At 40.9% G+C, this 12,916-nt stretch overlaps 1 protein-coding gene across 1 annotated transcript in view; it reads left to right on the forward strand.

The window, feature by feature from the left end:
• The window catches only part of pdzrn4 (PDZ domain containing ring finger 4), a 34,062-nt gene extending 26,034 nt beyond the window's left edge, over positions 1-8,028 (forward strand). Inside the window, exons 4-9 of the mRNA XM_071502838.1 lie at positions 133-231; positions 1,917-1,979; positions 3,992-4,093; positions 4,287-4,403; positions 5,055-6,119; positions 6,218-8,028. Of these exons, the coding sequence (XP_071358939.1) occupies positions 133-231; positions 1,917-1,979; positions 3,992-4,093; positions 4,287-4,403; positions 5,055-6,119; positions 6,218-6,790 (2,019 nt within the window). The 3' untranslated portion in view covers positions 6,791-8,028. The remainder of the gene's footprint in view (positions 1-132; positions 232-1,916; positions 1,980-3,991; positions 4,094-4,286; positions 4,404-5,054; positions 6,120-6,217) is intronic.
• Positions 8,029-12,916: the final 4,888 nt, after the last annotated feature.

Raw genomic sequence — 12,916 nt, forward strand, 5'->3', positions numbered from 1 at the left:
AGGAATGATTTCCATGCTTCAAATGATATGGTTTTGGAATCCATCCAATCCACTGGGGAGAAAAAAACAGAGGCTCATAAAAGGCGTAACATTATTGGTTTAAAATATCATTGGCCTGTTTGTGTGTGACAGGAGGTGGAGCTGTGCAGGCAGAACAGTCAGGAGAAGCTCGGCCTGACGCTGTGCTACAGGACCGACGATGAGGAGGACACCGGCATCTATGTCAGCCAGGTATGCTCAGAGAAAATAGCTACACCTTGTTAGCACATTTAACTGTTTTCTTTTAAGGAATTGGCGGTAATTGGTTCCTCCTGCCACAGAATCATTGTTCTGTAAAATAAAATGCCATGGCCTCAAGAAGCCCTGAAGCTCTCTCCTGATGAAGTCTGATGGAACTCAGGGCCCCACAATCAGTTTCCTTTGGAGCGGAAATTTATTAAAAGATGGCATGAAATCCCATTTGAATTCCCATCTTTATATACTGAAGCAGAGAGCAAGTCGAAGTGAATTAGAGAAGAAGAAGAGAAAAATGTTTGCCAGTCAAATATCAGCTGAGAATGAGCCACGCATGGCCAAAGAGGAAGTCAGGTTTGAAATGTGATTCCCGTCCTGCCATTCTCATCCCTCCTCCTTTAGTGTGTTTTAATTGAAGGTTTTAATTAGGTCTGAGCAACAACCTTCTCTTTCCCCCACCGCAGTATGTTAAATGACACGTTCTCCCATTTAGTGTACCCCCTCTGAATACCAAACACAAAAAACAATGAGACAACATGCTGCAGAGAGATTCATTTTCAAATTCAGAAGGATTTGTAACTTGGAAAAAAACAAAACAAAAAACTTCCTCCTCCAAATTTTTTGACAAAAGGAAAACAAATTATTGCACTTTTTAAGAAAAACCTGGAAGAATGGTAATATTATGAGGGTTTTAAACATGACAAACTGAATTAGAAAATTGTTTAGTGCTCCAGGTGCAGTTTCAATCCCCTTACAAACAGAACAGGCGAGGGTGTGAAAAGTAAGAGCTGCCACGAGGATTAGAAATGCAGCCATAAGGATATAAATGGCAGAATTACAAAGACATGCCATATATTTAGCTCCTTTCAGCCTTTATAAAAATGACTTGTATATAAATCTGTGAACTCTGACAGCTTTTCCTCTGGTTTTTCACCTGTTCTTCTTGAACCTCACAAAGACTCTGAATGTAAAAACAACACCAGCACCTTCTGAACCTCAACAGACTGTGAAAGCAAGTCTCCCACCGACAGAACACATCTATTTTTGTATGTTTGATAAAAGGATGAAAATGCTAATTTCCCTCATTAAAATGTATGTATGGATAGTATTGGTGCGACTTTTTTTTCTACATTTCCACTAAGGTGTTATCCTCCATGTGTTGGTATCGCTCTTGATCCTCAGTGCAACAATAACAAAGTTTATCAAAGGATTGTTGAGGGCTTGTAGTGTTGTTGTGGCTTATATGCATCTCCAGTGGGATGCATTTTCAGACATGAGGTGTTGATTCATTCAACTAGAATGAAGGAGTCTTGTCTGCACCATAAATACTTAGGATTTTTTCTTAGTTGCTTTTTCCTACTGTCTCTCTTTTTTCCACTCATCCTTTGTGACACCTGTGGTCCTTCATATAATGCCAATGGCTTACATTTTACCTCAGTCAATGTCAATCATCAGGGTGAATGAGATACACGTTAGCGCCAAGAAAAAAGAAAAAAAAAAACACAACGTGTCATATGAAAAATATGAGGTCGTCAGTGAGAAAATAAAATCTCTTTTTTTCATGACTGCAGAAATGCGAGAGCAGTGGTGTGTCAGAGTGGTACATCAGTGGTGTTTTTTGGAGAATATGGAGCTACACAATGACCAGCTGTCAGCATTGATCCCCATGTTCTTTTGTGCAGGTGGAGCCAAACAGTATAGCAGCGAGAGACGGGCGCATCAAGGAAGGAGATCGTATTCTACAGGTGTGTGGTTTCATCTCAGTGAAGTACATTTGCACCAGGTTATATTATAAACTCACAGATTCTAACATGTCATCCCTTTCTCATGTCTTCCAAGTCTAAACCCTCCTAGATCCTCCAATCCCCTTTTTAGAGAATATCTTTTTCTTTTTTTTTTTTAAGAATATCCAAGCTGCTGGTGTCTCCAGTCTGGGCAAGCATATGTATATTTAATCACCTTGTTTTACCAGGGAAATTGAAGTTCTTTGTCGCAGTTACACCAGGCACTACATCATCTCTAGCACTGCTCTTTGTCTCAGTCTTGCTCTGTCTCATTATGCAAAAACACTCATGGGCTCTTTTTAACCAACGGGGCTTTACCTACAACACTGCTTCAGAGATCTGAAAACTGGCTGCATGTAGAGGGCTGTTGGAGAGACCTAGAGATACCACTACTACTACTTTACACACACTTTCTGAAACACACAGTTTATTTTTATCTTTTTTACATTGGATTTCTACTACAGATATTGTGTAACAGTGCCCACTGTTTTCCCACTGGAACACAGGTTTAACAAAGTGGAAAAGTTCACACACCTGACTCCAGGCTTATGAATAGCTGCCCCAGCTGTGTGTAACCAAGGTGAACAGTCCCTTGTTAAAGCTTAATGAGGAACTGTCTGTTACTTGGTTTTTGTATCTTCTACACAGCGGCACATGTGAATATAACTCTCAACCTTTATGATAGTAGTTTTTGTAGTTTTCTGTGGTGTCACCACTTCAGTTTGGCCCATGTTTAGGATATTCATATTATCCAGCTCATTTATATGTTTGTTGTATTTTTTTTTTTCATATCCATGTGTCTATACGCAGAAGGATACTTACATATTGCTACATGCACTGTACTAAAAGGCACTTTACCTGCAGACTTAAAATGGATTCATCATTTTTCAATGCAAAATAAGATAACAATGGCATGTTTGTGTTTGTGTTGTTCCTATAAAGATGAATGGAAAATTTGAATTTCTCCTGAAACAGAATGGTAAAAACAATAAATCTGAGAATACATCCAACATAAATAAACATCACTGAGACAGAGTGAACTCAAAGAAGGCAAAAGGAATTATCAGCCAATTGGACCAGTTTCTGGCCAGTGAATTTACTCTAAAGCCCACAACAAAAAAAAAAATATGGGTCACTGGAGCACCACAGCAATATAGTGTAGCCATGAGCAATCACATTCAAACAAAGTTCACTTCTGATTTACACTTGTTAGTTTATGTAAATTTGATTATCTAAGATAATTATTTTTGAAAGCATCGTGGATTAAAAAAAAACAAAACGCATCTAAAATACAATTTGATGTACTACTGATGTGTCCACTCGACACCTCATCTTGCCTCCAGTCTGAACATCATTTTGCCAACATTACCTCTCCTTCATATTTATTGTATATACCACTTTGAGTATCTCCATGCTCACACTGTGTTTCAGTTTCCCAGTAGTATGAATGATTGTAGGGAGCAGGGCCCGCTGTCCTCCTGGTCCTATTATCTTCTTCTGACAGCCCCATTACTCTAGCAAGGAAAAGATGAACGCCACCTGTCAAAGAACAGTTAATTGTGTGTCTGAATCTGAGGTGAGAGCAGACTCTTGTGAGGTTGGACTATACGCACACCCAATTGACTTCCCTTACTAAGCGAGCAGCCTCCCCGTTCCTCTCCTACGGACGTGTAGAGTAGGAACAAGTGATAGGAGATAGGAGGAAAGAATAAGAGGGAGAGGTTGAGAAAGGAAAGTGTGGAAAAAGAAACTAACAGAGGGAAGGAGAAGAACTGTCAGAAATAGAGCAAGAAAAAAGTGCCTTGTGAAAATATGAACAACAGTTAGTTGTATTATGTTCATGTACGCTCATCCTTTCATTCATGTCAGTTACATGGACGATAAAATTACAGTCCTTTCTTGAGTGTATAGTCAGGACTTTCTGCAAATTCTTTCTTCTTAACATGACCACCTGTAATTGTGTTTATGTGCAGATAAATGGCTGTGAGGTGCAAGATAGAGAAAAAGCTGTTGCCTTGTTGTCAAGTGAAGAAGCAAGAAGCATCATACTACTGGTGACAAGACCAGAAATCCAGGTAAAGACACACACACACACATACACAGGCACCCTGCCCTCTCTTGGCAACCTATGTCATGTCAAATAATAGCAGCTGCCTTTTGAGTGCCTCTTGCTTTCATTCTGTCAGCGCGACTGTCTAGAGCTTCTGCACACACAAAACACTCAAAGGCAGAGAGAGACAGGTCTCTGACAAGATGTTGTGATTTCAGCTGGAGGAGGAGGTATGGCTGGATGATGAGCAACAGGAGCTTGTGGAGGAGCTGAAGATGGAGATCCTTGAGCAGAGAAGGAAATCGAAGGAACATAATTTTGACAGGGAGGAAGAGGTGAGAGCGTCAAGTATCAAATGAATCAAAACAAGCCAAAAAGAGATGGAAAGGTATCTGGGAAAGACAAGACAAGACAAAACAGGATGCCAGGTGTTGGGGTGGAAGGAAGGGGAATCTAACTAAGGATGATTATGCAAACCCTGGATTACATTCAGTGACAGTGTTTCAAATGTTCTAGCCATCTACAATATATGCGCATGTCAATAAAAATATGGTTCAATTCATAAAAGATTATGGCTTAGGCAAGGAAACTACTAGACAACCAAAGCACTTGCTTAAGGTTCCAGAAAGATCATGATTACAGTGAAAGTCTGCAAGTCTATGATGACCCATTGTTATCACAGACTTGCATAGTTTCCTGCATGAGGGTCAGACAGGCCATACGTCCCTCAATCACCCTTACCTCCACACCCTCAGTTTCTGTCTCACTCCATGTTTGGCAAACTACTTCCTGCGTTGGCAATGAATGTTGGCACTGGATGTAAATTGTGAGGTACATTACGTCCAACATGGATGTAATGTTATGGGATACTTGGCTGATCTTTGTTTCTTCTGCAATGCACTCCATAACCAAATTATGAACACCAACAAACATATGAAGCTCTAGCATGTGAATAAATCTATTTTTCTGTATTCTTCACACACCAGCATCAAGCTGAAGAAGAGATGACAACCGACACAGCTACCTGCTCCTCCAATAATCAAGACAGTGGATTTGGACGCAGTACAGACAGTCCAGACCACCAACCCCTATTGGCCAGACTTCACAGGAGGAGCCCGGCCCATTGCCTCAGGGAACGATGGCGGGCAGAGCATCCACACACAAGACGAGGGACTGCAGTGCCACAGGACATCCAGAGTCAAAGAACAGTGTCCAAAGGGCAAAGTCATGAAGGGGTCGTCAGTATCCGCAATAGTGGAGGTGGGATCCTTGGTTTGGAGAATAGTTTCCAGCAACTTCTGGAGCTCAAGTGTCAAATCCGGAATGGAGGCGAGTGTGGGGTATACTCCATTCGACACAGTATAGAGTGTAGCCTCACTGAGCAGGGAGGGGGGGATGAAGATGGTGTGGATAGTGTAGAAGGAGGGGGAGGGGTGGAGCAGGAGTTGAGGATGCTAAATGAGGAATTGCGCAATATTGAACTGGAGTGTCAGAGCATCATGCAGGCGCATCAGCTCCGCCAGACCCACCAGCTGGACCCCTCACAGCCCACACCCTGTTCACCAGGACGGAGCCCAAAAGATGGACACAAGCGGCATGGTAGGCTGGCTGACATCCACGAACACCCAGAGAGGTCGGACAGTGATAAGATCAAAGAGAAGGACAGCTCCAGTGCCTACAACACAGCAGAGAGTGCACGGTCAACACCATTAGGTATGGAGAGATCTCCTGAACACTCTCTGCAGAGACACATCAGAATCACCAACCAGAAAAACCTCAGACTGGCCTCTTCCACACCCTCCAGCCCCATCCCTATCCCCAATTCCCAGGGTACACCCAGTCGTAGCAGACCAGCAGACCCAGGCCCCGTTATCTCCAGCAGCCCAGACCAGAGCAACCCTTCAAGGTCTGAGTCAGACCCTGCCTTGCCTGCGGACGATGAGAGGTGTGAGAAGAAGGGGAGGACCAGAGATTCCAGGAGAGGGCTTCCATATGGGTGTTCATATCAAACAACCCCCTATCAAGGCCAAGGAGGATCCAGGCAACTCCAGGTATGTAACATCAAGAGGAGACATTTAAACCAAACATTGATTTGCCCTTGAGTAAGGCTCTGATGATGACACTTCTAACACTGTTCTCTGTATTGCAGAGCTACATGCAGCTGCTACAACAGCACTCATCCCTGGAGTATTCCCAGAGCCAGCTGAGTCTGCTCAGCGTCTGTCGAGATCCTGTGCACCGAAATGGACGCCCTGGGGAACCTCGTCTAGAGTGGAAGGTCAAAGTCCGTGCTGATGGTACACGCTACGTGGCCAGAAGACCTGCTCGTGACCGCATCCTGAGAGAAAGGGCGCTAAGGATCCGAGAGGAGAGGAGCGGAGGCATGACCACAGATGATGATGCCATGAGCGAGATGAAGATGGGCCGCTACTGGAGCAAAGAGGAGAGGAAGCAGCACCTGGCACGAGCCAGGGAGCAGAGGAAGAGGAGGGAGTTCATGCAAAAGAGTCGCCTTGAGTGTCTAAAGGAGGGACCAGCAAGTGGAGCTGAGGGCAGGAAGGAGATCAATATCTTAGAGCTAAGTCACAAAAAGATGATGAAGAAACGCAACAAAAAGATCCTTGACAACTGGATGACCATCCAGGAGTTGATGAGCCATGGTGCCAGAGTACCTGAGGGCTCTAAAGTACATAACGCCTTCCTATCTGTCACAACTGTCTAACGGACACATACAGTACTGCTTATTAAGTGCTGTTCACTTTAATATCAGGTAGACTGCAGTTCAGGAACTACTTATTTGTTAAAAAAAAAAGTGTCAATTTGTGAAATTAAATGAAAATCACTGCTGAGGACTTATGTAGCATTCCTGAAGCAACTTTGTATCTACCACCATAAGATTGTTTGACCAGTTCTCCAGCACTATCATTACAAGACGTCGGCCATTCAAAACTTGACTTTTGAATTTTTACACACTGGCTTTTTGGTAATGCACTGGCTTCTGATAGCACATGAGTTTGGTAGCATGTTGGTTCAAACACATTCATACGTGAAAGGAACCAACACATTATGTTCATGTATACTAAGTATTGTGTCTTCATACTCTCTGTTCTTCTGTTTCATTGCACATGAAGCGACTTCACTTGCCTCGTTCAAGGTGGCATTTTTTATAATGGGGAAAATACAATATTTTTCAGACTTTGTAAACTCAGCAACTTTTTGTAAGGAAGTTTTTACACTGAATGTCAATGTACTGTAAACATTTTATTGTTATTTCTTATTTATGTTTGTATCTCCAAACCATCAAGGTCAGAGTTGACACTATTTGATTGTACCGTAGCTCGCATTTTTTGCCAGTCCAACACAGACAGAAATGAGGAACTTTGTGAAATCTATGAGGAAGACCCATCTTAAAACACTTCTTTCGTTGTGTTGATAATGTCATGTGGGTTAGACTTGTCTGAAAAATTTATAGCACTCAATTTAAAGCACTGAAAATATCCATATGCCATCTCAAAGGCTTGTATTAGTCATGGGCTGGGAGGACTTTATGAAACAGATTTACCTCAACTTACAGTCAAAACTCTGTATCAAGTGTTTTTGAATACATGGGTAACTGAATCACTGACTGAGGGAACCCTCAAGTCAACCTTCAGCCCTTGTTATGTATGTGAATTATGTTAAAAAAATGTTAAATATATTCATATTTATATTGTTTACTGTTATTTCTATTTATTGTAAGTTAATTTTTATGGTTCACCTGATAAATGTTTCACATTATGTGGCTAGCCTTGAAAGACCAACACTTTTCAAGGCGCTGTCAAGAAAATGTATCATATTGCAGCCTTTCAACCCAAATCTGCCGCTTTTCACTGTAAAGTTCATTGAAGAGGCCTTGACTTCAGTATTCGTTGATGGTGATATTTGTAATAGAAAACAATAAAACAGAAAGATTAAGAAAGATTTCTCTTAGTCAGTAATTACCGTATAAACACTTTGCATTTTGTCATCAATGACTGAAATGTGTTTACATGTCAGCATATTAATCTTTCCATTGAAGATTTTTACCCTTGCTAGCAGTGTGGTTCTGAGTGTACTGTACACATTTGTAACAAAGTTCAGTGTAGATTAGATGTAGTAACTTATAGCTTTTTTTTGCCAGGAACACTATACCTGCACTGTATGACGGTTGCTGTCACTGATATGCTGCATTGCTGCTACTGCCAACTCTATCTTTCTACATAGAGTTAATTTTTTTTTTTTTTTTATGGTTTATTTTTCATATGACATGGCTGTAGAACATCTTGGTTTCAAATTTTTGCGCCCATGTTAATGGGTTAGAGCAGTCACACTGCCCTCGGGGCTGCATCATGTGATCGAGAGATTCAGTGTCTCGCCTACTTTTCACATGTGACATGCACATCTCCCAGCAAAAATAAACAGAGAAAAGACCAGTTAACATCATACCAGCAACATAACAAACCTGACACCTTTCACTGTAGTTTATGTCTAGACTGAATCTGAGTATGACAGAGACATGAAAAAATATATTTTTTAACCATTTTAGCAGCTGCATGTGGAGACAGCAGCATTTTGGAGACATTTTCTGTCAAAAATAAATCAGAAATTAATATATAATGAAAAGCAATCCAACATTTAAGTAGCCAAACGCTATGTAGAAAGATAGAGCTGGCAGTAGCAGCAACGCAGGAGACACGCAGCCGCTGTGAACACACACACACACACACACACACACACACACACACACACACACGAGCTTCTCTGCGTGGTGGCTCCTTCTCTGACCTGCTGTGAACACAACGCAAGCAGTCTCAGACAACTCCTACTGTCTCATTAAATGGGTTTCCAGCCACATGTTTTCATGTACATTTTTTTCAATTTGCACATTAAAAAAAATCAGGATGGAAACATAAACAACAAATTCTAACGTCGTGCAATGGAAACATGAGATGATAATGCTCAACTAAAACCTCCATTCCACTTAACAAAAAAATAGCAGCAGGCAAAACAAATGTTACTAAGATGGTGAATTTAAGAGGTACAAGAGCAACACTTGCATTTCCCTGTGTAGGCCTACTCTACATGACGAAAACGTATTGTTTCCAGCAGAGAAGCACACGTGATCCTGTGTGTGTGTGTGTGTGTGTGTGTGTGTGTGTGTGTGTGTGTGTGTGTGTGTGTGTGTGTGTGTGTGTGTGTGTGTGTGTGTGTGGCAAAGAATACATGACAGACAGCCAGGGCATAAGATACATAAAATCCTGGTGGTAAGTGCTACTACTGATCAATACTGTGCAATCAGCTACAACTACTGAAAATGATAGCTAATTGAACACATGGGAGAATTAAATGGAAACTGCAATGATTGCTGCACCTGGAAAACTACTGCACCTGCCTCCAGGCTCCACCAAACCAACCCTCCAGATCTCCAGTTTCACACTCACAGGAAGTCATAAAGCATTTTGATGTGTTGTGGCTTGATAGCTCATAGTAATTTACCCTGTCACTACAGTTTACAGGATTCATGCATTCACACTAGGATGACTGACAGTATGCATGGGGGGTGGGATACCAGTGCAGGGAGAATGTGGGTGTGTGTGTGTGTGTGTGTGTGGAAAGGGGTGCATGTCCATTTAGCGATAGGAGGCATCAAAGCTAAACTACACTCCCATTTCAAAGCGTTCAGGAGATGACGGTGAGGTCTCCTCATCCCCTGTCAATCTGCTGTGTCTGTCCACAGCCCACTGAACTGAAGAATTAATGAGAGACATCAGGCTGGCATTCCCATCGCCAGGGCTTTTATGCATAATATTAAATCAGGTAAGCACTGCACCCACTTTTCTCAAAGCTACTCATCTCCCTTTATGATATCCAAACAGTTCTTTCAGTGTGACAGAGGTGGCACAGGAACTGAGGTATAATTTGTTGCAGTCAGCCTAGTATTATAAATTATTAATCCCAATGTGCATAGCAAAGATAATTGAATGTATTTTAAATGTTGATCTGTTACACACCAGTGGTATTGTGTGGTAGGCTACCTTAGAATAGGCTTGGATTTCCATACATGTATGAACCACAATGGCATGACCAAAATACATAGATTAAAGCTAAGGTGTTGAGGCTTAAGTTGTTTTCAAGCTACAAGCTTGCAAGACATAATCCTACAGAATATGGAATGAACTGTCCAAAGGAGCACTGCCTTCATAACTATACATTGGACACAAAAAAAAAAATTTTTAAACTTATAAAATACTTTATTTAGATGCAGAGACATGGTATTATAAATTAAATGTTGTACTGATACATGCTGGATAGATACAGCCACTGCTGCTAATTGCCTGAAATTTGCCGTCATGCCAAAAGTTAGGTGAGAAGGTTGATCTCATTATCATCCATGAAATATGACGCTACAGTCAGCAGCCTGGCATAAAGCTTAGCTTGGCATAAAGACTAGAAACAGGGGAAACTTAGACTGGCTGCGTACAAAAAACAAAAGAAAATTGTTGGTCTACCAGCACCTATAAATCTCACTACTTAACACAATAACAAAATACAGTATCTTGTTGGTATAATAACATTGTTTTTGGTATTTGTGCTAAGCTAACTGCCTGCAGCTGTAGCTTTGTATTTAACAGAGAAAAAGCTAATATGTGTATTACTAACTAATCATTTGATGAATATGACATTTATAGACTTTCAAAGAGGAAAGGAAAAATTGTCACACCTTACAACAAAACTAAAAATTGTATTAAAGGATTAAAAAAAAAAAAAAAAAAAACTTTACAGATGTTTATTCCTTTATATTTTAATCTATCCACACAGCAGGATGTGCCCAACACATAAACATAAACATGAATATGTGAATTCCATATAGTCTGACTTCTCTTCAACCATTCTTCTCATCTAGTTCTGTCTCATTCAAATTCCAACAGCTGATGTGAGCAGAGCAGGCCCAGCGCTGCAGTGATGAAAAAGCAAAGGTATCCCAGCTCTCTTTAATCTAATGATGCCTTTGAAGCAGCAGAAAGTGAGCGAGACTAGAACAAAGTCAGGTGTTCTTTACTGAGACGCTGGTTTAGATGCTGTGATGGCAAGTGCTTGACACTGTCTGTGTGTGGGGATGTTGACTGTGTGTGTCCTTGTGTATGAGAAAAAAAACAACACTTTGGAGATCCTCAGCTGATGCTTAATTGATTAAAGATTTTATCTTGGCTAAGTTCAGAATTTTTTTTTTTTTACTTTGTCAGTATCTCACCTCATTATTTATAATGCTTTGCTCATAGATATTAACAATCACTTTAAATATGTATTGAGAATAATCCTGTCTTGGCCTGTCTAGCTCTCTGTGCCGGAGCAGTGCTTAGGTAGTTTACAGTGAGAACAGTGGCAGATTTGCCTCTTGATATTGTAATTTCTGAAACAATTTGGATCAGGGATTTGACATACAGGGTAAGAAAAGCAGGCCTCTCATTTCTAGCCTATTGATATGACAATCCCAGACAGCAACATAAAACTTCTGGCCCAACATATACCTGGGCCCTTGGTCCGAGTCTGGCCCGTATACTTCTATATCTGGGCAGATCCCGACTGTAGAGACAGAAAGTAGAAGTAAAGAAGCAGCTTTGTTTTTGTTTTGCAGTAAAGGAAAAAAAATGTTCTCACATAGCCCCGTGTGGATGCTTACTGCAGAAAAACATACACAGACACAGAGGTTACTTTTTTCTGCCTTACCATTAATAATTTCAAACACTTTGTTAAACTTCTACAAGAGTAAAGGCTTCGAAGATAAAAACTACCTGATGAGTCTGGGAAACTTCAGGTAATGAATTTGTCTGGGGCTGCAGAAGTTGTCATTTGCCCAAATTCAATACTGGACAGAGCTGCTAAAGTTAACCTAAACTCTAATATAATAGTATCCAGTACTGCCTCCCACACAGTGCACGTGTCAGAGATAAATAGAGACGTTTTAACACAATCTGTAACCCTACATATTCTGTAACTGACGCTCTTTGGCCTTGGAAGTAACACTGTCACCAACTAACTAGTTGGGGGGGTTAGCTAGCTAGCTGGGCATGCTAATGGGAGCAGCTAATGTTAGCACTTATAAATGTACCATTTAATGCATTACAATACAATAAAAAAAAGTACAATAAAAAAAGATACAACCCTCGAAAAAAAAGTTTTCATTTCAAAATCACAGGAGGGTTTTAGCAAATGGTCTAGATATATAAAAAAATCTAAGAGATGCTAGTTTCTCAGTGAATAATTTCGAACTAATGTGTACAACATAATCTTCTAATCTTGCTTTATGTGTCTTTATGATAAGGGTATGGGTTGGGTATTGCATGTTTTTAATTCATACACCATGCGATAGTGAAGGTAACCTAAAGGCTGGTGACGTGTGCCTCTGTAAAAATCTGCCAGTTTGAATCTTTATACCTTGTGAGAAAACCTGAAAGCTAAATGAGTAATGGCCCCTCCTACCTCAGCCGCTACCACTCAGACGCCCTTGAGCATAGCAATTTACCCCCAGTTGCTCCAGTGAAGTTGGTAAGTGGTAAACAGTGTGGGCCTGTGGTTACACTGGGTCGCTCCCAGGTATGAATGTGTCTTAGTTTATCAATGTGAAACAGGGGGACTACAGAAAAATGCTAAATAAGAGAGGAAAAAATAGTCTCCAATGTAAACTCCCTTTCCATGATACTCCGTGGGTTGTGTGTATTGTAGACTGCATGTCCTGCAGATGAAGATTTGATCAATCAGTGATGTTTGTCGTGCCAACAACAGCTAAGTCTGTCAAATAGCACCATCAAGACTTGTGTCTTATTACAGA

Source organism: Trachinotus anak, unplaced genomic scaffold, assembly GCF_046630095.1.
Source record: "Trachinotus anak isolate AG129_WGS33_773 ecotype Australia unplaced genomic scaffold, CSIRO_AGI_Tana_v1 ptg000018l, whole genome shotgun sequence".
Taxonomy (NCBI): Eukaryota; Metazoa; Chordata; class Actinopteri; order Carangiformes; family Carangidae; genus Trachinotus; species Trachinotus anak.